General features: G+C 45.8%; 1 protein-coding gene across 5 annotated transcripts in view; it reads right to left on the reverse strand.

The window, feature by feature from the left end:
* Window positions 1–26,517, reverse strand: part of LOC126460762 (carboxypeptidase E-like) — a 438,967-nt gene that overhangs the window by 171,367 nt on the left and 241,083 nt on the right. For all 5 annotated transcript variants that reach the window (XR_007585944.1, XM_050095944.1, XM_050095943.1 and 2 more), the window contains exon 3: window positions 5,588–5,784. Coding sequence is in view for 4 of the 5 variants with exons in the window: in XM_050095944.1 (XP_049951901.1) it covers window positions 5,588–5,784 (197 nt within the window). In the remaining variant the exon portion in view is untranslated. The remainder of the gene's footprint in view (window positions 1–5,587; window positions 5,785–26,517) is intronic.

Consider the following 26,517-nt stretch of genomic DNA (forward strand, 5'->3'; position numbering starts at 1 on the left):
GACTAACGTTCTATAAGTGGATGGCAGGCCGCGGTGGTCTCGCGGTTCTAGGCGCTGCAGTCCGGAACCGCGGGACTGCTACGGTCGCAGGTTCGAATCCTGCCTCGGGCATGGATGTGTGTGATGTCGTTAGGTCAGCTAGCTTTAAGTAGTTCTAAGTTCTAGGGGACTGATGACCTCAGATGTTAAGTTCAAATGGTTCAAATGGCTCTGAGCACTATGGGACTTAACATCTATGGCCATCAGTCCCCTAGAACTTAGAACTACTTAAACCTAACTAACCTAAGGACAGCACACAACACCCAGCCATCACGAGGCAGAGAAAATCCCTGACCCCGCAGATGTTAAGTCCCATAGTGCTCAGAGCCATTTGAACCATATAAGTGGATGTAGCAATAAGGTGTAGGCAACACTACATCTGAGAACATTTTATTTACAGGTGAAGCACGCATAGCTTGTGATGGTATGTTTAATTACTGTATTATGACAGTTCTCATGTTTGGAGTCATCTAGGCTCCTACCCACACGCTGCGCATGACGTTCACATCAGCTGCGTTACTCATCGAATGTGTGGTTAAGGATAACAGAGTATCAACTTATTAAGCCATATATGTTACCAAACAAACTGCCGTCAGTTTCTGTGGCATCGTCTTGTAGTACTGCTTTACGATGTCCCCTCAGAGCAACGCCACAGGATGTGGTACGTGCACGACAGAGCACTGGCAAGCTCTGTTGCTACGGCCAGATGACATCTGATGCAGTGAATGCCAAAAGACGGATTGTGCGCGGGGGACCTGTGCCGTGGTCTCCGAGGTCGCATGATATGAACTCCACGGACTTGTGTGTTTGGGACCAGCCTAGAGATGTAGCGCGTGCCGCTGCGGCCGACACGGCTGAAGAACTGGAACAGAGGCTTCTCAATGCTTGTCAAGAGTTTCGAAATGATACAGGCGTGCTTGAAAGGATTGTAAACTCATTGTGGCTATGGGAACAGGGCTGCATCCCGGTACGAGGACAACACTTTCAACACCTCGTGTAACTACGAGTACAGTCACGTAAATGCTGTCGTGTTCACTTCAACCGAAGTATATCTGATGACGTTGCTTAATGTTGTACACTAATGTTTTCTTAATGTTGTTCCAGGCTGGTATGAGTTTTACGCAGAGTCAGCCCAGTGGTGGCTGGTAACCACAAAGTCGCAGCCAGCTAGCAAACGGTTCCTTTGCGGACTTAATGTTTACTGAGACTTTCAGCTGTGTGCGTTTACGCCATTAATTATGGCAGTGCACACTCTGTGTGTTACAAACAGTAACTATCCGATCACACTTCCCTGGAGCGCTCCTGAACTACCTGTGCATCTGTCGATTTTGTTCCGTGTCCGTCTGCTTAGCCGAGTGCTAACGTGTTTGCGTACTACACAGCGGGCGCAGGTTCGATTCGTGCCCGGGTTGGAGATTTCCTGCGCCCGTGGGTTGGGTGTTGTGTTCTCATCCTCACCGACGCGCAACCTGGTGCCACCTGGGGTAGCACTCAGCACTCGCAGCCCGGCGCCGCCGGTCCAACTTCCCGGTCAACAATGCCACACGATCTCCCCCGTTAACAGCGAACTGTTGAGCTCTGATCGCAAGGAAGTCTCAAGCCCAGTCACAAATCTGGTCCAATACTCGCCGAGTTCGTATGCCTTTCAGTGACGACAGCACGGAATCGTGTCACATGCCTCCCTGAATGAGGCACCAACGTGAGCGCCGTCGTCCAGGGCGCGACGGATCTCGTGGACATGAGTTTCACAGGATCCACGTTCGTTTTTATAGACGAGTTTTTCGTTGACATCATGGGTTGTCGGGTGTTCTGCCGGATATCAGCGCCGTACTTGCACGATATTTCGGCCACGTAGCTCGTGGCCTTCATCAGGTGCGACCTGAGACAACACTTCGCACCTGATGAAGGCCACGAGCTACGTGACCGAAATATCGTGCAAGTACGGCGCTGATATCCGGCAGAACACCCGACAACCCAAGATGTCATTAGATCGCCGGGAAAGCCTGAAGAGTTACATCAAGAGTTTTTCGTTGTCTAACAACATCATAACGCGCGAGCATAAAACGTTTTCTATAATTCTACAAAAGATTGAGATCAGTGACATGGGCCTATAATTATGTGCATGTGTCGTACGATCCTTGCTGGAAATGCGAATAAACATGACTTTGTTCCAGTCGCTAGGTACACCTCGTTACTCCAGAGAACTACAATAAACTGCTGCTAGAAGGGGAGCACATTCTTTCGCACAACCTCTGTAGGATCTTACAATTGTCTCAGATAGTCCGGATGCCTTTCCAGTACCAAGTAATTGCAGTTGTTTTGCTATTCTGCAATCACTTATCTCTGTGTGTGCCATTTCGGCGTTAATGCGATGACTATGCAAGGCGGCGTTATTTTACCTCCTTATATGATCAATCATAATGGAAGAAGTAAAGTCTGCCATAGCTGCAATGAAAAATGGCAATGCGGTAGGTACAGATACGATACCGGGAGAAATATTAAAATGCTTGAACCAAGATGGAATAAGAGAAATATTGAGATTATGTAATAAAATATATGACAGTGGTGACTGGCCTGAGGACTTTCTGACAACAGTAATGATTCCATTACCGAAAAAACAAGGAACCAAGAAATGCGGCGAGCACAGGACAATCAGCCTCATTCCACATGAAGCCCAAGTGATGTTAAGAATAATTAATAAAAGACTTGAAAAAGTAATGGAGGAGAAACTTGGCGAGGAGCAGTTTGACTTTAGACGGAATACGGGCACCAGAGATGCAACAGGTCTCCTACGAATCTTGGGAGAAAGGTTTACTGAGAAAGGAAGAAACCTATATATGTGCTTCATCGATTTAGAAAAGGCATTTGACAATGTGGTTTGTAACAAGCTGGCGACTATAATGAGGGAAAAGAGAGTGGACTGGAAAACCAGAAGACTTGTAAACTCATTATATCTTAATCAAAAAGTTTCAATTAAAGTGAGAGGAGAAAGTACAAACTGGAACAGACTAGGTTCGTTTGTGGGATTAAAGGGACCAGACTGCGATGGTCATCGGTCGGAACAGACTAGGAAAAGGAGTAAGACAAGGATGCTGTCTATCACCAACTCTTTTTTTGAACCTCTACTTGGAAAATATGATTGACCAATGCTCATTAGATGACAATGGCTTATAAATTGGACGAAGAAGAGTAGGGTGTTTCAGGTTTGCTGATGGCATGGTCCTTTTAGCCACAGGGGAAAAAAGAATTACAGGATTTGGTGGACACCATTGAAACTAACTGAAAAAAATATGGAATAAAAATTAACACAAATAAAACAAAAGTATTGGCACTAGGAGGAAATAATGAAATAAAAATTATGCTGAATGGAGAAATACTAAACAGGTGCAAAATTTTAAGTATCTTGGGAGCACGATAGACACCGACTGGAAGCGCATCACAGAAATTAAAACAAGGATAGCAAAGGCAAAAGAGGCGTTTTATAAGAAAAGGAGAATTTTCAGCAGCGGTCTGGACAGAGAACTCAGGAAGAGACTCATAAAATGTCTTGCATGGAGTGTTCTTCTATATGGCGGTGAAACGTGGACTATGAGCAAGAAAGACAGAGGAAGGCTGGAGGCTTTTGAGATCTGGACAAGGCGGAGGATGGAAAGAATAAGTTGGATGAACAGAGTGAAAAATGAAGAGGTACTGAGAAGAGTGGGGGAGAAATAACAGTTACTAGATGTAATGAAGAGAAGAAAAAGAAATTGGATTGGGCTTATATTAAGAAAGAATGACGGACCGATAAAAACAGTTTTAGAAGGTTATGTAGAAGGGAAAAGGAAGCGAGGAAGGAAGAGATTCCAGATACTGGGTGACATGATGGATGGTAAAACATAACAGCAGCCTTAAGAAGGAAGCAATGGATCACAGAAAATGGAGAGGCAAAGGACCTGCTAATATAGCAGATAACTGATGATGATGACATGATTAATAAACATAATTACTTTGGTCTATTAGATTAAAATAGTTATATTAAGTGGAATTATCAGTTTATTTATGATATTGGCTGACACTGGACAGTTTCACAGTGACAATTGTCGCACTGCATGGTTTAGAAAAGTGATTTTTTGCGTTGGCTGGTACAGAGAGGGATGCTGAGGAAGCAACGGACTTTGGGCAGGTGAGGGGCGCGCTGGGAGTTTCTAAGCAGCTGAAGGGCAGACTACTACTGGCCGTCCTGTGGAGTGGCTCGGCGAGCGCGCCCTCCTTTTGTCAGGGCTGTAGGCGAAACTTGCAGTGGGGCAGTAAAGGCAGCCGTCCGGCGAGAATCATCTGCAGTTTTTCAGCCCCGTCGGAATGCGTCTCCTATTGCCACACAGGCACCTGGGAGTCAACGGTTAAGAATTCCTCCCACGCAGAATGCGTAGCACATTCCCACCGCTGTATGCGGGGGCCTCGTGATAGCCTAAACTGACAGGCGGATACTGCTTTAAACTGCTCGAGCAGCTTCTTGAATATTTTATATGAACTGCTCGGGTTTGGTCAGTGGTCTCGCGTCTAGAAAGAGCGGGCTGAAATCAAGTTGTGGTGAAAACCGTCACTGGCTGAGTCGAGAGTCCACATTAGTCAACTGGGGAGTGTCTGGAGGGTGTCCAGCTGACTCACATCGCTGGAGAGCATATAATTTGTTTGAGACATTGCTGGCAAAGCGTCCAGTGATTACTCTCAACCTCGGCCCGAGAAAGTGCCGACTGTGACACCTGAAGCAGAATGCAAGCGCAGGAACAAACTGGTGCTTCTCCGTGCAGCTTTAGGCACTCCGAAGTGCTCACTTAGGAATGTGCACGCGAGTCGAGCGTCTGCTCCTGGCAAGTATACAACCACACTGTCTCGACTCTCGAACTGTCTCTTTACTCGAATAACTCCGAACGCACGATTTTGGAGACGCAACCGCGAGTACTCTGTGTAGTTAAATTCATATTTCCACATCACATCACATTCCGCCCCAAGGACGACCGCAGCTTTTCACAGGCGACAAAGCACACGTGCTTTCCACTCGACTAGTCCAGGTGATATACGCGCCACGGCTCGACAAATGGGGAACCGTAATAATAAATGTATTCAGTTCCACTAGATTGTTGTCTGATTTTGCAATTTCCTCGAGTTTTTATAATACATTTCTCGATAGCATCCTACTATTCTTATTTAAGTAGGCTTAATCTTTACCCCCACTGGCCTTGAATAGGCTATTCAAGAACATTAATCAGTTATGATCAGTTAAATAATTTTTGTCTAATCTCCGAGGGCGGTCAACCGCACAGGACGTGTCATATCGCGAGATGTTAAAATCACGACCCACCCCAGAGTTACAATTGAAAGGAGATATTGTATTACAGTCTTCAGTGGTGAAACAGTTTCAGAAGACTGAATTCAGTATTTGGGTCTTTCTTATGTCATCCTCTATTTGCGTGACAGTACGGTCACAAAGTCGCTGAACAGATGATTTAGATTCACTTGCTGATTTTACAGAAGACTTTTTTAAGGTGGCTGGCTGTCGACTGACCGTGTCGGTGGCGAGCTGCCAGCCGTCGGGGTTCATGCTGGGCAGCAGGTGGATGCGCGTGGAGCTGATGAGGCGCGTGATGTCGGCGTCCTCGGCCAGCCACTGCTCGCACAGGTGGTCGGCCAGCTTGAGCAGCAGCTCCCGGCCCAGCACCTCGTTGCCGTGCATGTTGGCGATGTACTTGAACTCCGGCTTCACTGCAACACACCGACGACAACTCCGTCTAGGTTACTGCGGCGACGCTGAGGCGGGCAGTGGTGGATAGCGTGCAAGGTGGTGTACCGTTCCTGCCACTAGGTTAACCTCTGAACCTGCAATGCTTCACTCGTATAAACAACGTTCGTATAGGACCGGAGAAATGAAACAGGTGTTGTGACTGCCCTCTTCCCTGACGGATGAGCTGTCCTTTATTTTCAGGTCGGTCTTATTTGTTTTCAACTTCATCATCTGCATATAACTTACTTTACCAAATATTGACCCTTTCGCTATCACGCATCTCGTTAATGCTCGAGCATCTTATACCAGATCGTATGAGTCCATTTTACCTAGCGTGCTTGCAGCGATGCAAGCCGAGTTTCTTAATTTACCAGTAGTCAGAGTGGTCCGAGGCTAAATAGCTGGCCTACTCAGGCCGTCACATAATCTTATAGGATGCTGCGAAAACCTATGGCAGTGAGAAGGCAATGGGGTTTCTCGATACAATTTGACCTCAAAATGCTGATGTCATCGTTGACCTCGAACTGTTGCCTTGACCTGGATTGAATGCCATCATTGACAACCCAGAACTTCCAACTTGACCTTCATCACACGATACACGTGTTCCAGCTCGAGCCGACGGTTCAAGGTCATCACCGATGTCGAGCATCTAAAGTCAGCGATTATCTTCATGCAGGTAAGAAATGCTACACGCAGGTAGGAAACGAGGTTATTATACTGTCGAATACTTTAAATATCACCTTGGATGGTGATGTTTAAAGTCTTCGAAATGTAGTTCACTGTCAATAGAAGACTCTTTAAATTTTTGGTATGGTAACGAATAAGAAAACAAATATTCTTCTACAAAATATTAATTTATGTAAATGCATTTTCACAAAGATAAACTCTTCATTTATTTTTGTTTGATGTGATTTTAATAACATCCAGCTTGATTTTTAACATGTAATTTAAAGCTATACCTAAATCATCTAATACTCTTTCTAACCAGTAAATTGACAGAAAAACGTATGTTCTCAAATTCTTACACACATCTAACTTTTTCCCTATAAAGTATCTCTGTTATGGCTTCAACAATTAGCACCATGCCTTCCTGCAATTCTTTTAACCAAAAGCCGACAGGGATTTTATTTCCCGTATTATAATATCATTAAAGACTTCCATCTCTTCTTGGGTGCACGTTCTCTTACATATTCGTCCAGAATTTCTCCATAGAATAGTAAGTTTATACCTGCAAACAGGTTTTCATTTCCAGAATGAGATTTCCACTCTGCAGAGGAGTGTGCGCTGATATGAAACTTCGTGGCAGATTAAAACTGTGTGCTGGACCGAGACTCGAACTCGGGACCTTTGCCTTTCGCGGGCAAGTGCTCTACCATCTGAGCTACCGAAACACGACTCACGCCCGGTAATCACAGCTTTACTTCTGCCAGCACCTCGTCTCCTACCTACCAAACTTCACAGAAGCTCTCCTGCGAACCATGCAGAACTAGCACTCCTGAAAGAAAGGATATTGCGGAGACATGGCTTAGCCACAGCCTGGGGGATGCTTGCAGAATGAGATTTTCACTCTGCAGTGGAGTCTGCGCTGTTCTAATCTGCCAGGAAGTTTCAGGTTTCCAGTTGCTAAATGCACGATGTCCAGTCCATCACATTTAGATACAATGTAACCTCCTTTGAAGCACAATGGATGTTTCTCAACACAGTGTTCATGTGTCGTTTAATACCGTAAACAAACCTCACATCCATTATTTTCTGCGAATACTCCAAGATATGACAACACTGCAGTACTATTTGCAGTAAATGCTGGTATTTTGCATCCCTCATTCCATATTTACTCATATAATGCATTTAAAGTAATTTGTAAGCCTTGCCTGGCCCGTTGTTTTCACAATAGCAGTTTATACTCTTTCTTTCCGACAATTGTTTTTACCAATACTTCTGTTTTCTTTTTTCCGTTTTGGCCTCTTCCATTTCCAGTTTTCCATTGATCATGTGTAACACATTAATTGCACTTAGGGAACTAATTTCTTTAATAGGAAATGGCTTAAGCGTGTTCAATGACTTTATTCTGTTTCTTAACATCTGCAGCATAACATTTTTCGTCCCCGCATGGACGTCCACATCGTGCACTATTTCACCTCCAAGTATTTAACATAAATGGATGTCGTCATCGTTAAGTCATACACAGTAGATTCTACTTGCTCTTGGGGAAAAAATAGCTGCGCTAGTTTCCCTTTGCTTTCAGCCGTTTGCAGCACCAGCACAACAAGGCCATGTTGGCTGATGTTACAAGGTCAAATCACGCAATCATCCAGACTGTTGCTTCTGCAACAATTGGAGAAGGTGCTGTCCCTCTTCAGGAACCACAGATGGTATGCCTTCTTCACATACAACCTTCCACTGTGGCTGCAACTATGGTATGCTAGTTTGTATCATTGAGGTACACTAGCCTCCCCACCTCAGGAAGGTCCTTGGTTCATGGGGGTGTCCCATTTGTTACCTATCAAAAATCCTGAAAAGTCTCCTATTTAGATGATCTACAAGTGTTTTTTCAAGGGTATGGTGAAATTACTTGACAGTGGGTAGTTTAGCAATCCCGAACAGCTTTTAAAACTAGGTAATAGTAGGTATGTATATATGGACACCAAAAAACGCCTCTCTATCGCTGTCTGATGAATTTAGTAAATAGAATTCAACTTATCTTACAGGTCGATAATTAAAAAAACTCGAAACTTTCCAAGTTCACGATCCTGGTTGGCTGTTAGAAAAGATCATGAAATTATGTGTTAAGATTTTATATGGGAAAGCACAGAAATTTAGAAAGAAGTGATTGTAAAGAAAAAAAGTCGTGATAAATGCTGAGTCACAGAGTAGTATTTGATTGCTTCAGATGGTAAATTATAGCTGGATTGCACTAAGCAAATTATACTCTCAGCCTCATCTCTAATTATCCTAAGTTATTACTTTACAAATATTTCGTTTCCTATTGAACTGAAGCATGTTGTAATATTTCAGAACAACAGAAATGTGTCTGTCAATGTGAATGGTACTCAGTACTCTGAGCATAAGTGGATCGTTATGGGATGGACAGAAGAACTTAAAAAGAGTTAATGTAACTCCACTGTATGTCTCAAAATTTGATAAACGTGAGCTACATGTGAATCTGTTAATACTGCAGGTCGAAACTGTGGAAATTTTCCATTTTTGTTACAAAAAGACCTTTCGAGGCTCGCACATAGCAGCATAATTATATGAGTGCTGCTTGTGTTTTTCATTCTAAAGAGATGTTGGCTGCATATTTAGTTGATTGTATTTATTTTGAACCAGTTATCAGTATCATGCCCAAAGAAAAGAAAAAATACATGAAATTCGACTCATATAAGAAGCGACTATATATTTAAACACCGAATGCTTGCTGCAGCTGTGCGTTAGTGACAAAATTCACAGTTAGCTATATTTAGGTTTTGAACTGTACAGAGGTACTAACTGTGTGAAATGGTTTAGCAAACTGCTGTATCTGACTGCTGACTGGATAAAAAATTCTTGAAGCAAAACATGCACATGATTATTAGCCTCGATGATGAAAAAGCGTTCTAAACAGCAGAAATTTGCCACATCTGCAAGGAATGGTTCAAGCAAACTAATGTGAAACATAAACATCACTGTCATATTGCAGGCAAAATTCGGGAAGCTGTAGATGATAGCTGTAATTGAAATTTACGACGTAATTCTAGAAAACCTATTATATTTCACAATCTGATGAATTATGATGCTCATTTTATAGTTAAAGAACATATGTGAATGAGAGAAAGAAACTGACGATAATGAAATGATAAAATTGCATTGAGGTCTCGTTTCTGTGATAGTGGAAAACGCGGTAAAGTATTAAACATTCAGTACATCTATTACAAAATTTTGGTTTACAGATTCCTTCAAATTTCTGGTATGCTCTGTAGAAAAATGTGCCTCACATTTACAACCACGAGAGCTGAAAACAACGCGGAAGTATTTCCCTGACAGTACGAAATTTAATTTTTATCAGTAAGAAAGGCGTATTCGCGTACGAGTATGTAACTGAAAAATTCGTTTTGCTGGATGAACACTGTCGCCAACTGAAACATTCAAAAGCTTGCTGAGCAGCGAAACACAACCAAAGAAATATTTTGTGCAGGCGCTGCTGAACAGCTTGTAGGAGGGCTGTGAACTGCGTCGTAAGCCACACAGCTGTACCACTACTTTTATTTATGGCAGTCAATTTCGATCGAACACCAGACTAACTTCAAATCTCAAAAAGCAACTCAGGTAAACACTGTCACACGTGTAACTTACATAATCTTCCATTACTGTAATTAAATGTCTGTGACTAAGAGTTACGTACTGACAACATCAGAAACGGTTATGTCCACCCTGTTCTCACATTCTGAACAATAGAAATTCTAAACAATCGTAGACTTTGAATATCAGAGACTGTGAAAAGTGTGGAATTTATTTCAATGCAAGCCATTAGGGGATTACTCTGACCTATATCTAAAATCTTACGTCTTGGATTTGTCCGAAGCGTTTGACAACGTCTTTGCACTCTGTCTTAAGATATGCAAACTGGAGCAGCCCATCAAGTGACTTCATTTCGGTTAGCACGGGATGTTGTTGTTGTTGTGGTCTTCAGTCCTGAGACTGGTTTGATGCAGCTCTCCATGGTACCCTATCCTGTGCAAGCTTCTTCATCTCCCTGTACTTACTGCAACCTACATCCTTCTGAATCTGCTTAGTGTATTCAACTCTTGGTCTCCCTCTATGATTTTTATCCTCCACGCTGCCTTCCTATACTAAATTTGTGATCCCTTGATGCCTCAGAACATGTCCTAAAACCGGTCCCTTCTTCTTGTCAAGTTGTGACTCAAACTCCTCTTCTCCCCAATTCTATTCAACACCTCCTCAGTAGTTATGTGATCTACCCATCTAATCTTCAGCATTCTTCTGTAGCACCACATTTCTAAAGCTTCTTTTCTCTTCTTGTCTAAAGTATTTATCGTCCATGTTTCACTTCCATACATGGCTACACTCCATAAAAATACTTGGGTATCTTCTGGTTGCTGCAGAACAATTTGTACATGGAATCAAGTATGCTGCAGCAAGAGGAATCCGAGAAAACGTCGACATGGAAGCAAAGGGAAGCAGTCAATTTTTGTCCGTTGAGACAGCATTATACTGTATGTCTATTGAGGTATCAGTGTTACACGCGAGTTGATTACTGTATATGACGCTTTTCAGGAAGACAGAGAACCATTCATTTAATGCATTTGCAGTCACGTGACATAGTCTGCGTTCGACTCACATACAGCCATGTGTTCTGTACATGATTTAAAGCACTGTCTACTTGCGATCGTTAACTGTAAACCTCTCCTGTATCAGATGTAATGTGACACATTCCTCTATACAAACTACGATTTACGTGATGCACTCCACCCCCCCCCCCCCCCCTCCCCTGTCGCATCTTGGGTATAAAATCGAGACTTCAGCTTCATAACTAAGTTAGCGATATCTGCTTGTGAGGCGTTGCAATCCCCTGTGTATACATTTGCCTGACAGAATGACTTGTAATTTTCACATGTCGGGCGCTGCTGTTATGCGTTTATCCGTTTCCTTGTAAGAGGCTTTCCCCATTAGTAACGGTCATTTTATATAAGGGTTGATACACGCATAGTATAATTTCTGAACTGTGATCGGATGTGACCAGTGGTCACTACACGTAACTGGAAAGCTACGCTGCTGGCCATTAAAATTGCTACACCACGAAGATGACTTGCTACAGACGCGAAATTTAACCGACAGGAAGAAGATGCTGTGATATGCAAATGATTAGCTTTTCAGAGCATTCACACAAGGTTGGCGTCGGTGGCGACACCTGCAACGTGCTGACATGAGGAAAGATTCCAACCGATTTCTCATACACAAACAGCAGTTGACCGGTGTTGCCTGGCGAAACGTTGTTGTGATGCCTCATGTAAGGAGGAGAAATGGGTACCATTACGTTTCCGACTTTGATAAAGGTGTGATTGTAGTGTATCGCGATTGCGGATTATCGTATCGCGACATTGCTGCTCGCGTAGGTCGAGATCCAATGACTGTTAGTAGAATATGGAATCGGTGGGTTCAGGAGGGTAATACGGAACGCCGTGCTGGATCCCAACGGCCTCGTATCACTAGCAGTCGAGATGACAGGCATCTTATCCGCATGGCTGTAACGGATCGTGCAGCCACGTCTCGATCCCCGAGTCAACAGATGAAGACGTTTGCAAGACAACAACGATCTACACGAACAGTTCGACGGCGTTTGCAGGAGCATGGGTTATCAGGTCGGAGATTATGGCTGCGGTTACCCTTGACGCTGCATCACAGACAGGAGCGCCTGCGCTGGTGTACTCAACGACGAACCTGAGTGGACGAATGACAAAACGTCATATTTTCGGATGAATCCAGGTTCTGTTTACAGCATCATGATGGTCGCATCCGTGTTTGGCGACATCGCGGTGAACGCACATTGGAAGCGTGTATTTCAATTACTGTGGACGCTAGTGAAGACGATGTGCTCTGGAAGGCCACTGGCGGTGATGCAGGAACTGCATCTGTTTCTGATGTGGACTCCTTCGAGGATACCAGTAATGATGACATTAGTGAATAATGATGAGCAATGCCTGTAATGTACGGTACGTTTGTTTGCATGTCATGTAGGTTATGACGTTAGGCGTTCTTTTTTGATAACGACTAACTCACTTAGCAATCGGTCACTTAAAAATTGGTTTTGTTTTGAAACTTCATATATACGTCCATTCCTGTGTCAAATAAATTTAGTCTACCAGTGATGCGGCCAAAGAACTCTTTTTTTTATGATTTTAGTTTTTAAAATTGGGATGCGCATTACATACGATGGCGCATTAGAGTCACGTAAATACGGTAAAGTGTAAAGCCAGTAGTTCCACATCATCTGAAAGAAGTAATCGTTGAAATGGTCACTCTCCCAGTCATTAACATTCGTTTTTCCCTCGACACGGGTAACTCGGCTGGACAGGGCAGCAGGCCGTCTACGACCTCGAGATCGAACCACTCTGGCACCCACATCGAGCTAATCAGGAATACGTCGGCCGAGAGAGGGTAGGGGTGGGGAGGTGGGGGTGGGGGATGGGGTCGCACGCGCACGTGGCGTGTTTGCAGGTCGGCGGTGACGTCGGTGGCTGCGGCGTGTGGGCGTGTGGGAGCGTCGTGCGCGGGCGGCTGGACCGGCGAAGCCCTGCCCAGCGGGCCGCAGCGTGCCAACTCTGCAGAAGTGCGAGTAGCGTGAGGAGCACCCCGAGGCAGTGTAGCGTGGCGGTGACGGTGGTTCTTGAAAATATACGTATGCGGGCTGCTTCACTAAGATACATGCAGGGTGAAAAGTATTTAAACCGACAAACTCTGGGAGGTTGTAGGGGACATCAAAACAAATATTTTTCCCCCAATGGCATTTTTTCCTATGAGCAGTATTTAAACCGGTAGAGGAAGATTTCTCTCGTAGCTAATTAATTAAACCAACAAACACTTTTCCATTTTTTTATGACCAAGAGACAACACATTAGCACAACGAAATTTCAATTAAAGTAGATTTTCTAAAATGCCCCCATTGACACGTAAACAAACGTTACACTGTCGACCCATGTTCTGTCTGACACAGGGCAAAAACCCCAGGAGTATCCTGAATTGTTCCTGCCGCTGCTACTATACGGGCAACGAGATCCTCTTCTGATGGAACAGGAGTTGCATAAACAAGGTTGCGCATCTCTCCCCACACAAAAATGTCCAGAGGGGACATATCGGGGGATCGAGCAGGCCACGGTACAGGACCACCTCTGCCAATCCACGTTTCTGGGAACCGTCGGTCCAGGAATCGACGCAGACGACGACTGAAATGTGCCGGCTCCCTGTCATGTTGGAACCACATGCGTTGTCTTGTAGGGAGCGAGACGTCTTCCAGCAATTCTGGCAATGCTCTGGAGAGAAAATTGTAATAGTGCCTGCCATGTAATGGCCTAGGTAGTAGATACGCCCCAATTAAACAGTCCCCAACAACACCGACCAACACATCAACGAAGAACCGCACTTGATGAGCGCTAGTAATTGTGGCATGTGGGTTATCCTCACTCCAGACATGCGAATTGTGCATGTTGAAGATTCCATCATGCCCGAACGTTGCTTCATCGGTAAACAAGACAGAGGATTGGAATGTAGGATACATTTCACTCTGTTCCAGGTACCACTTCAAAAACTCTGCTCTGGGTGGATAATCAACTGGCTCCAGGTTGTGGACACGCTGTAAGTGAAATTGACATAACAATTGCTCCTGGAAGACTGTTCTTCCATTCATCTGATTCATCCCCACGTGACGAGCAATTGCACGACTGCTGATTGAAGGATCCCGCTCCACATGCTGCAAGACAGCTTCCTCAAATTGCAGCGTTCTTACCGTGCGACGGCGTCCCTGTCCAGGTAATCTGCTAAATGACCCGGTCTCAAGCAGATGTTGGTACACAGCAGCAAAGGTCGTATGATGCGGGTTACGGCGATTAGGATATTGTTGTTGATAAACCCGCTGTGCAGCTCGTCCGCTGTGGTGCGCTACGTAGTACGCAGCAACCATATCAGTGTACTCACTCCAGGTGTATCGCTCCATTACTAAACAGAGACAATGCACCACTACACTGGTGGACAGCAGTTGCCTACAACTGAAAATCGTAATACGGCCTCTACCGCATTAAATAATCCTCATAGGAAAAAATGACATTAGGGAAAAATATTTGTTTTGATGTCCCCTACAACCTCCCAGAGTTTGTCGGTTTAAATAGTTTTCACCCTGTATAAGCGAAACGGGCTGCTAGACAACGATGAATGTGGAAGGCCAAGTTTATGCCAATGCTGCCAACTCTGAGAAATACACTCCTGGAAATGGAAAAAAGAACACATTGACACCGGTGTGTCAGACCCACCATACTTGCTCCGGACACTGCGAGAGGGCTGTACAAGCAATGATCACACGCACGGCACAGCGGACACACCAGGAACCGCGGTGTTGGCCGTCGAATGGCGCTAGCTGCGCAGCATTTGTGCACCGCCGCCGTCAGTGTCAGCCAGTTTGCTGTGGCATACGGAGCTCCATCGCAGTCTTTAACACTGGTAGCATGCCGCGACAGCGTGGACGTGAACCGTATGTGCAGTTGACGGACTTTAAGCGAGGGCTTATAGTGGGCATGCGGGAGGCCGGGTGGACGTACAGCCGAATTGCTCAACACGTGGGGCGTGAGGTCTCCACAGTACATCGATGATGTCGCCAGTGGTCGGCGGAAGGTGCACGTGCCCGTCGACCTGGGACCGGACCGCAGCGACGCACGGATGCACGCCAAGACCGTAGGATCCTACGCAGTGCCGTAGGGGACCGCACCGCCACTTCCCAGCAAATTAGGGACACTGTTGCTCCTGGGGTATCGGCGAGGACCATTCGCAACCGTCTCCATGAAGCTGGGCTACGGTCCCGCGCACCGTTAGGCCGTCTTCCGCTCACGCCCCAACATCGTGCAGCCCGCCTCCAGTGGTGTCGCGACAGGCGTGAATGGAGGGACGAATGGAGACGTGTCGTCTTCAGCGATGAGAGTCGCTTCTTCCTTGGTGCCAATGATGGTCGTATGCGTGTTTGGCGCCGTGCAGGTGAGCGCCACAATCAGGACTGCATACGACCGAGGCACACAGGGCCAACACCCGGCATCATGGTGTGGGGAGCGATCTCCTACACTGGCCGTACACAACTGGTGATCGTCGAGGGGACACTGAATAGTGCACGGTACATCCAAACCGTCATCGCACCCATCGTTCTACCATTCCTAGACCGGCAAGGGAACTTGCTGTTCCAACAGGACAATGCACGTCCACATGTATCCCGTGCCACCCAACGTGCTCTAGAAGGTGTAAGTCAACTACCCTGGCCAGCAAGATCTCCGGATCTGTCCCCCATTGAGCATGTTTGGGACTGGATGAAGCGTCGTCTCACGCGGTCTGCACGTCCAGCACGAACGCTGGTCCAACTGAGGCGCCAGGTGGAAATGGCATGGCAAGCCGTTCCACAGGACTACATCCAGCATCCCTACGATCGTGTCCATGGGAGAATAGCAGCCTGCATTGCTGCGAAAGGTGGATATACACTGTACTAGTGCCGACATTGTGCATGCTCTGTTGCCTGTGTCTATGTGCCTGTGGTTCTGTCAGTGCGATCATATGATGTATCTGACCCCAGGAATGTGTCAATAAAGTTTCCCCTTCCTGGGACAATGAATTCACGGTGTTCTTATTTCAATTTCCAGGAGTGTATTTTATGCAAAATTTTAATTTACAAAATGCCAAAAATATAATAAAGTTTATGGGAAAAGCTGAAAAATATCCCAACACAATTACCTCAACTACAAAAGGATAACTACGTCAATAAACTACTTCCAGAAAGGTGACAGCGATTTTCTTCACCGATATTCTGAAACCTCACACTGATACGCCTAATACACTGCCAGTCTACATCGTACGTCCAAACGACCATCTCTTGTGTGCAGGCAGAATCTACTTCCATTGCTGAAGACCGCTGCGCGACGTTCCGTAGTCCCACGGCCGACGACCAGTTCAGAACACTCGGTGCCGGCACGCCTGGGCCCACGAGCCCTCTCACCTGTGCTGTGGTAGCCGTGAGACCTGCCGCTGCTGTCCTCTCAGTACGACGATCCCGGCGGCCGCCTGTGCTGCTTCAGAGCCCGGACCCCCGTCCAGAGGTGCGAGAATCTTCGCGATACCACTGACGCCAGCCAGCACTGGCGCAGAGTGTCCAGCTCCGGACGGGCCAGCCCGCCACTGGGGAGGCCGGAGTCTGACCGCTTTCAGACTCGTTCACTCGGCTTTGCTCGCTCCACACGTTTGCACCGCACCGAGCCTTCCGGCTGCCAGCATTCCGTATTAAAGGGCAGGCACAGGTGGCGCCCTCGTAGCTGTGCCGCTGCGCCGTCTGTCGGCGGACGTATTTGAAGTCATTGTCACTACATATGGTGTCCCCCAGTGTGCCGTCGTCGCATCAAAACCGACCTTGTCTTCCCCAGGTGTACTAATTCCTTTTTCTTGCAGTGTAGTTTCCTCACTGAAATATCTGCCGACCCATCAGTTAAAATACCGCATTCGTGGTCTCGAAGGCCGTCAACTGATTCTCGATGAGATATCGTGTCAATACTTTTTGTTACACTTGTACATTTTGTTTTCTGTAGTCGCTAGTCGGCATTCTGGCTACCGCTATTTCTTTTCATTTTACACACTTGTGATAAATGGTCAGTGGTCGAAACTGAATGGCGTTCAGTCATGTATAAGGGACACTGAAATGAGAAAGGGGCAGACGAAAACAAAAACACATGCCATAACATTAATTCATCAATCCCACTGTGAGACGAGACGGTCGATGCCTTCGTGGAAAAATGTTTGTGGCTACCTACAGAACCGCGATTGTACCCAGGCGTGCACGTTTGCGTTCGAACCAAATCAGTGGCGACTAATTCAGAGCTCCAAAAATGTGCGCTGGTCCACTTGCTGCCGAGACTGTTTCGACTACGCTGCACAGATTTCTCTGAGAAGGCTTTAAGCATCCTCCACACAGTGCTGGTCTCCCCCTGCGACATTTCCGTATTTTTGGGGCCCTGAAGAAACACATTTGTGGCCATCGATTTGCTTCGGGGGAAGAGGCGAGCAAACGTATTTCCACGAATGAATCTTGTCCTGTGTGACAGTGGGATAAACGTATTAACAGTTATGGCGATTAGTTTTGAAATATTGAACAGATTACTTAATTTTTGTCTATCTGCCTCGCTTTCATTTCACTGCCCCTTATAGCTAGTATTATTTCAGCCTTTTTCGTGTTCAACTCCTTCCTATTTTGGGGAAATGAATCTTTGCCTGACCTTTTAATTATTTAATTCGCCTGACCTTTTAATTATTTAATATGAAATTTAACGTGTTCTGAAGGTGAAACATATTGTTTTATGAAGCAGATTTTAGCCACAATATTGCACTTGCAAGACTTCCAATACGCTTTTGTGGAGTTGTTTGAAGGTGAGTTAAACCAGTCTTATCGTTCACACACGAACTCGAACTCTGAACGAATTCATTTCGCGGTCAATGTCGAAATGTTACTTGCGCACTGTAATTACTAGTCGACGTCACCAGCACACACGAATTAGTTGTTAATAAAGAACAAATGACCTCTGGGATTGTCCTATCGAACGACAACGAACGACGTCGGATGTGAGAGAAGTACGACGTTATGGCACGAGCGCCGCGACACGTCGAATGTCGATAAAGCTGTGCGGCGGCGCCGTCGAAACTAAAATCTTTCTAATGGCGCAATTTCTCTTTTTTTTAACCAAAAAACACGTACTCGTTAACTTATCAGAAAAAAATATTAATAAAATTACGTAACACTAAATTGAATTTATTTCACGCTACATCGGTCGAAAACGTGCTAAACGTAGCCATAAAAATGCTAAATTCCCAACAATGGTTTATGCTGAAACTTCGCTGCTCGCACATCGCTGTCGGTTATTTGAGTGTGTTACTTTCAGTGGTGTGAAGAGGAGGGTGGCACCGAAGCAACCAATCACACCTGAGCAGTCGCAGTTGGCCAATAGCGTGGCGCGCCACGTCCCCAGAGTTCAGTGCTTTGGATTTTTCTCTGTCTGTCGCTAGTGCGAATGTGGGTGCTTCTGAGCGCATTCGGAGCACGCCCACAACATTCTCACACGATCTGAACCGTGCGGCCATCAAAGAGGAGAGCCGCTGAGGGCTCCCTTCGCACGGGCGGTGGCCACGCCGAACGTTCGGGGTAAGCTTGTCCCAGTGTCGATGTCTGCCATTTCGATCCTCGGGGCCTGTCACAATCTGTTCGTGTACTGGAGCACAGTACGTGGACCGACGTTTATTTGGACTATTTGCTCGTTTCACTGCTCTCTATTCGCCGCTTTCGTTTGTACCTGTAAGAATGAAACACCGACTATAAATGACGTAGTGGGTTAGGCCGGCCGAAGTGGCCGAGCGGTTCTAGGCGCTACAGTCTGGAACTGCGCGACCGCTACGGTCGCACGTTCGAATCCTGTCTCGGGCATGGATGTGTGTGATCTCCTTAGGTTAGTTAGGTTTAAGTAGTTCTAAGTTGTAGGGGACTGATGACCTCAGAAGTTAAGTCCCATAGTGCTCACAGCCATTTTTGACGTAGTGGGTAACAAGTTCCACGGGGCTTCTCGCGTACGATGTCGCTATACAGGGTGCTACAAAAAGGTACGGCCAAACTTTCAGGAAACATTCCTCACACACAAAGAAAGAAAATATGTTATGTGGACATGTGTCCGGAAACGCTTACTTTCCATGTTAGAGCTAATTTTATCACTTCTCTCCAAATCACATCAATCATGGAATGGAAACACACAGCAACAGAACGTACCAGCGTGACTTCAAACTCTTTGTTACAGAAAATGTTCAAAATGTCCTCCGTTAGCGAGGATACATGCATTCACCCTCCGTCGCATGGAAACCCTGATGCGCTGATGCAGCCCTGGAGAACGGCGTATTGTATCACAGCCGTCCACAATACGAGCACGAAGAGTCTCCACATTTGGTACCGGGGTTGCTTAGACAAGAGCTTTCAAATGCCCCCGTAAATGAAAGCCAAGAGGGTTGAGGTCAGGAGAGCGTGGAGGCCATGGAATTGGTCCGCCTCTACCAATCCATCGGTCACCGAATCTGTTGTTGAGAAGCGTACGAACAAAAAATGGTTCAAATGGCTCTGAGCGCTATGGGACTTAACAGCTATGGTCATCAGTCCCCTAGAACTTAGAACTACTTAAACCTAACTAACTTAGGGACATCACACCACACCCAGTCATCACGAAGCAGAGAAAATCCCTGCGTACGAACACGTCGACGGAAATGTGCAGGAGCTCCATCGTGCATGAACCACATGTTGTGTCGTACTTCTAAAGGCACATGTTCTAGCACCACAGGTAGAGTATCCCGTATGAAATCATGATAACGTGATCCATTGAGCGTAGGTGGAAGAAACTAAAATGAGCTCTAACATGGAAATTAAGCGTTTCCGGACACATGTCCACATAACATATTTTCTTTATTTGTGTGTGAGGAATGTTTGCTGAAAATTTGGCCATACCTTTTTGTAACACCCTGTATACGGAGCAGCCGCGACGGTACGAAATTGATTAGCCGAGCGGTCTGAGGCGCTGCAGTCATGGGCTGTGCGGCTGGTCCCGGCGGAGGTTCGAGTCCTCCCTCGGGCATGGTTGTGTGTATTTGTCCTTAGGATAATTTAGGTTAAGTAGCGTGTAAGCTTAGGGACTGATGACCTTGGCAGTTAAGTCCCATAAGATATCACGCACATTTTTTTTGGTACGAAATTGTTGCGACATACGAGAAGAGCTGCAGACGATCTACACCTGCTGCAGGGAATGGCAGCTGATCTTCAACATAAACAAGTGTAGCGTACTGCGCGCAAACAGGCAGAAAGATCCACTATTCTAGGATTACACAGGCACTGGAAGCAGTCGTATCCATAAAATATCTACGAATACGGGTACAGAGCGATTCAAAGTGGAAAGAGCACGTAAGACCCATCTCAGGTAAGCCAGACGTCAGACCGTGTTTCCTCGGAAGAATCCTCAGGAAGTACGGTCTACCGACAGAGCAGTACTCGAATGTCGGTCGTCAGTTTGGGATCCGTACCGGACAGGTTCGATAGAGGAAACAGAGGACATGCAAAGAGCAGAAGCGCGTTTCGTTACCAATTCCGCAAGCTCCAGCGGCGAGCGTTCTGCACCGCAGGGTGGTTTACTTTTCCAATTGTGGCAGCATTCGTGGTGCCAACGCACAGCCAATCGACATAGCGCTTCTGCCTCAGCTGGCAGGCGCCGGCAGCCAGTGCCCTCTGCGGCCGCGGCCTAGAGAGCCTGTGTGGGGAGGGAGGGAGGGAGGGAGTGGCCAACCGGACGATACGGCGGCCATTTTTCTGCCAAACTGCGGGCGGGACTTTTGAATGGCCAGTAGTGGAGTACACACTCACCGAATCAAAAGCACAGGAGAATATGGCGAAATCATTCGTTAAATGCCTTTCTTTACAGCTGTAACATACTCATAGTAGCCTACTACGCACAGCACACAATTCGATACAGTGGCTGTAAAAATTATTCGTTACTTGCATTTATCTCCTTTAAAGTTCGTTTACTAGACATCTTGCAATGAAAGTAACGTAAATAAAAAAATATAGTGTGTAGCATTTGTTTTGTATCGGAAGTGCATAACGCTAAACATTTGACGTTCTTTTACTGCGTCAGATGAATGAAAGTCGTAAGCAGTTGTTTACTTGTGACATGCAAAAAGTGGGAGACGTATTAGTACCTCTTGCCACGCCTTCAAACTTTTTGCATGACACAAGTAAACAACTGCTTACGACTTTCTTTCATATATATATACTCAATACCTCTTGTAGATAACAAACGAAAAATGTTAAATGTAGGCTACTGTAATAACGACTAAATATAACAAGAAAACTACTGTATCCCTTATACCACAAAGTAAGTAGGCCTATTAAAAACTGTCTTCAAGAGTACCTACAATTATTTACTACGAATAATGGTTCAGCAACCACGACAACTGCGGAAAACGTGCTTACAACTTGACTGCGTCAACAGACAGGCAATAATACTGAAACCAAAATAATGCCTAGTGATCTGATTCGGAACGAAATAAAGTTTGACGCTATAAAGTCGAATGAGAATGCACAACAACTGCAGGAACTTTCCGCTTCCAGCAAGGACTGTCAGATATCGGCTTCAGAAAAGCTTGTGATACTACCAGTATGCACGAACTGTTAAAGAAATCACAAAACGCTTCATTATTTCAACTCGTATTCAAGATCGCAAATGCTAATTACGTACGAAAAACGATATACAACTAAATTGAACACGCATGCACAACGCATAACAAGTCTCTCAATAATTGAAATACCTTTTAATCGTTTCCAAAAGTCCTCTGAACTTCAATTCAACTCAAAAGCACGGCGAACATAGGAAGCGCGAGAGACGTTTGGCAGAAAAATGGCGCCGACGCTAATCGACCAGTCACGGGCAACTTCACCTGTGGCCACTCTCTCTGTATACAGGCTCTCTACCGCGGCCCGTCCTCAGTCGCAGTGTTCCCACAGTCTTCAGTCTCAGTCAGCCTCCGACACTCCGCTCGTGCGTCAGCGGTGGGAGCTTCTCATTGCACGAGGCTCGCTACTTCTTGTAATAACTCAACTTTACACTGCTGTTTGTCCTTTCCTAATACTTCGGGAAAGTCGTTAAATAAATAAAACTTGTGTCTACCGTACTGATCTGCTCGCTAGTGCTCGTGTGCAGTCCCCCTGCACCACTGTGCGGCCCACCTTCCTCCACATGACAACTTCCTCGCGTGTACACCTCCAGCAAAGATCACGAAGACAATACTAGAGAGATTCGAGCTCACAAGGATGCTTACCAACACTGGTTCTTCTCACAAACAATTCGGGACTGGAACAGGAAAGGGGCCCAAGTGACAGCGCTACGCGAAGTGACTTCCGTCACACAGTGAGAGCAGAATGTCAGCTGCGAGCCTCACCGCGAAGCAGGTGGTTCTGCCTCAGCAGTGGGACAGCTGCCTGCAGCTGCATCTTCGAGCCATCAGAAACTCTTTGACTTCGACTGCCCTATGTCGCCTGCAGCAGCGCCATAAGCTACTCCTCGCAACAGACATTTTTCCGAGCGAAGTCTACTTTCAACAAACGCCACGGTAAAGTAATGGTATGCTAAACTACATCACCTTGCTGACTTCGTCTGAAAAAATACGTGCGTTTAACAGTCTCATGGCAAGTAGAGGAACAAAGCTCGCCAGTGCCGAATGGGCGCCAATGAAGATAACTTTCGTGCTATATAATGGGGCAGCCTGTGAAACAAAAAAGGGATACAGTCCTACACACACACACACACACACACACACACACACACACACACACACACAAAACGGCTACGAAACCTCTAATCGCATCCTAACACAGGTCAAATGCACTACAGCCAGCCGCGCACACAGAAAGTGCCATAAAGTCTGTTAATTAAGTCCGGATCTATCTGAAATCTACTGTCGCGATACTTTATATAATGATTCCAAGAGGTCTGGTACTACAAGGTGAACAGGTCGACCTACATCCACGTCGTACAATGCACGTAGAAACTGACAATCTACTAACTGAATTGGAACCGCTTAGGTTGGTGACTAAGTCTGTAGTGTTTCCTATAAGTTTAGTAAGAACAACAGATACTCTTCAGTTACTTTAGTCATCGATAATTCTTTCTCCTTCACTATTTACAAAAGTCTGGCAACAGAGGGTAAATTTTCGATTCTCTCACTGTACAAATCACCTGGATTTGAGGCGAAGAATTCATCGACCGGTGTTCCGTATACATTTTCGTGAAGAAAGCAAGTTCCTCGAAGGTAGTTCAGCACAGTGCGGAAAAGGTAAAAAGTTAAGAGCGCGAGATGTGATCGTCTGTTTTGTCACTCCGGCAGAATGCGGGCAGGCGTTCACCCAGCCTGTTCTTGTAGTGTGATGGCATGACGTCTCGATTGTCGACAATAAACGTCAGCAGTGACGGTTACGCCTCGGGGAAGAGCTCGTAGTACACCACACTGCCACTGTTCCATCAGATCTCCCACATTATCGTTTGTGGGTGTGCACAGGTCTTTGCATGTGCAGCTGCTGCTTCGTTTGGGCTCAACAATTCCCTTCTTTTCCTTATCTTAGCATAAAGACACATTTTCTCCTGACCAGTAACGGTACAGGATAGGAACGGTCAGTGTTGCTCTCGAGCCAGTCAATGACGAGCAAGCAGAGATGCACATATGGCCCCCCCCCCCTACTTTTTGTGATTTTGACTAAAGACTCTGCGATAGTACTGGAGCAACAATGGAACCGCCCCACTTTGTTTGTGTGGGTTGCGTACATTCGGGAGCATATGCCCCACCCTTACCCCAATCCCTGAAGACACAATGCGTTTTCCACAGCTGGACTGAGGGCATCTTCCCCCTACACTAGCCTATCCACCCCCATCTGCTCCTTCATGCCCACCTGTGGAAATGGCAGGTAATTGAAATTTTGGCAGGAAACTAAAAAATGCTGGGAGTTTCAAACTTACTGGCAGGCTGCAGGCTGTCAGTTTGGTTGCTGATACTCTAGGCGCCGTGATGTCTGGTGGAGAAGGCCACAGCACAATACCCACGGTCTCTTTGAAATGGAACACCGATACATCTGCTATGCTGTCACTGCGGAATACTACTGTATGAAAAAGTTCCACAACGCCAAAAAACTCTTCCACTTTCCATATGTTGCGACGTTTTCCACATTTTTGTCAATAAGTAACGCCGTTTCCGTCTTTTGTTTCAACCATCCTGTTGTTGTGGTGGCAGAATGGTTTACACCATGTAATTTCCAACTTTCTATGACAGCCGATAGATGAATACGTTTGTATGTCGGTTTAGCACCTGACACAGACGTCGAACTCATGGTAGAAAAACAAAATATATGGCTGTGTGCACAGCGGTAGTCATACACTGCTTTGATGTGTTACAGCAAAAACATGTATCAAACTGCTTATGGAACACAACACAAGAACTCTCTCTTTCTGATTGATGGTTGATATTGTCTTCCTTCAGTATAGGCGACAAAACTTTCCACAGATCCGTGGAAGCAACTTCTATAACTGGTCGCCTGCTCCAGTACCGGACCAGTACACGAATATTTAATGGGATCACCACATATGGCAAATGTTACCACGCAGACAGTATTTGTTTGCTGATATATATCAGAAGAGAGAGGTGCGATAAAATCTTATTGAGTTCTCTACCGGGTGACGATAGCGAAGCTTATTCAGCTGTGTGTTACAAAAATAATGAGGACGGAGGTAGAGGGAGAGAGGGAGAGACACCATTATACTGTCATATTTCTAGCGTGGTAATCATAGGAATTATATAAAAGAGACTACCTAATGGACAGGAGGGATGTTTATAGCCAGACATTCGATATCAATGAATTGTAGGTATTATGCTTCTGAATTTCTTTGTGCAGTCCATCTATGCATGGTTATAAATTTCCTCTCGTACGTTAGTGTGCTGTTTTCCTCGTTCTGAAAGCTCGCTACCTATTCAGCGGCACGCAGATGATTAGACGGTCTTCTGGCTAGTAGAACAGTGCTGTCCGAGCGTGATGGGATATCGGGTGAATTAGCAGAGGTCTTTATCGTGGCAGGGGACATCTGTTACTTGTCGAGATTACGTGGATTCAAATGCATTCTATCAAAGACTGGAAGATGCGAGAGAATACGGCAGGTAACCGATAATGTGACGAAAGGAGAGCCGTGTGGTGAGCTTTATTACATATCTGCTAAGTATTGTAGGCACACATATTACACCCTTACTTCTCGCGAAGTGACTGCAATGAAAATTAAGCACTAATACGAAGGTTTCTAACACAGAGAGAATCAGCAGCAGAAGATCCGTCTCTTGTTTTCTCGATAAATAAGCGACAATATTCGTCCGTGACTTTTGTGTGCCTATAAATGGATGGCCTGACATCTTAAGAGGTAGACTAAATTTACATCTATATGCAAACCACTGTACAGTGTGTGGTGGAGGGTATCCTGTACCACTACTGGTCATTTCCTTTCCTGTTCCACTCGTAAAGAAATAGTTCAAATGGCTCTGAGCGTTATGGGACTTAACTTCTGAGGTCATCAGTCCCCTAGAACTTAGAACTACTTAGACCTAACTAACCTAAGGACATCACACACATCCATGCCCGAGGCAGGATTCGAACCTGCCACTCGTAAAGACATCGGGCGAAAACGACTACCTCTATATACATCCCTCTGAGCGCTGATTTCTCGAACTTAACCTCGTCCGCAGCTTGTTGTCTAGTGGCTAGCATTGCTGCCTCTGGATCACGTGGTCCTGGGCTCGATTCCCAGCCGGGTTGGGGATTTTCTCTGCCTGGGACTGTGTGTTTGTGTTGTCCTCATCATTTCATAATCATCACCACCATTCGTGACAGTGGCTACATTCGACTGTGTAAAAACTGGGACTTTGTGTGAGCGCTGATGGCCGCGCAGTTGAGCGCCCCACAAAACCAAACATGATCGATCTTAGCCTCGCGGCCCTTAAGCAAAAAAATGTAGTCGGCCGTCAGCTTCAAATGCCAGTTCTCAGTGGTGTTCCTCGGTAAGAATATCATGTTGCCTCCAGGGATTCCCATTTCAGTTCTCGAAGTATCTGCCCACTAATTTGGTGGAAGCGAATAGGAACATTTTGAGATGTGGCAATCAGTGGACAGGTATTTGTTATTGGTCACTGTGTCAGCCTTTCTGGGGTATTTCGAAAACACATCTCACTACGTTTCGGTTTGCAGGAGGGATAAGGGAAGCATATTGTTCGACACAGCGACATTTAAGAGCCCAGTCCTGAAAGAGATAGGACAACTTTACCAAGTCCGGAATTATTAACAGCTGTCCAGTACAGTGAGCGGTCGGTTGTTGGTCAGGAGCGGT

Source organism: Schistocerca serialis, chromosome 1, assembly GCF_023864345.2.
Source record: "Schistocerca serialis cubense isolate TAMUIC-IGC-003099 chromosome 1, iqSchSeri2.2, whole genome shotgun sequence".
Lineage (NCBI taxonomy): Eukaryota > Metazoa > Arthropoda > Insecta > Orthoptera > Acrididae > Schistocerca > Schistocerca serialis.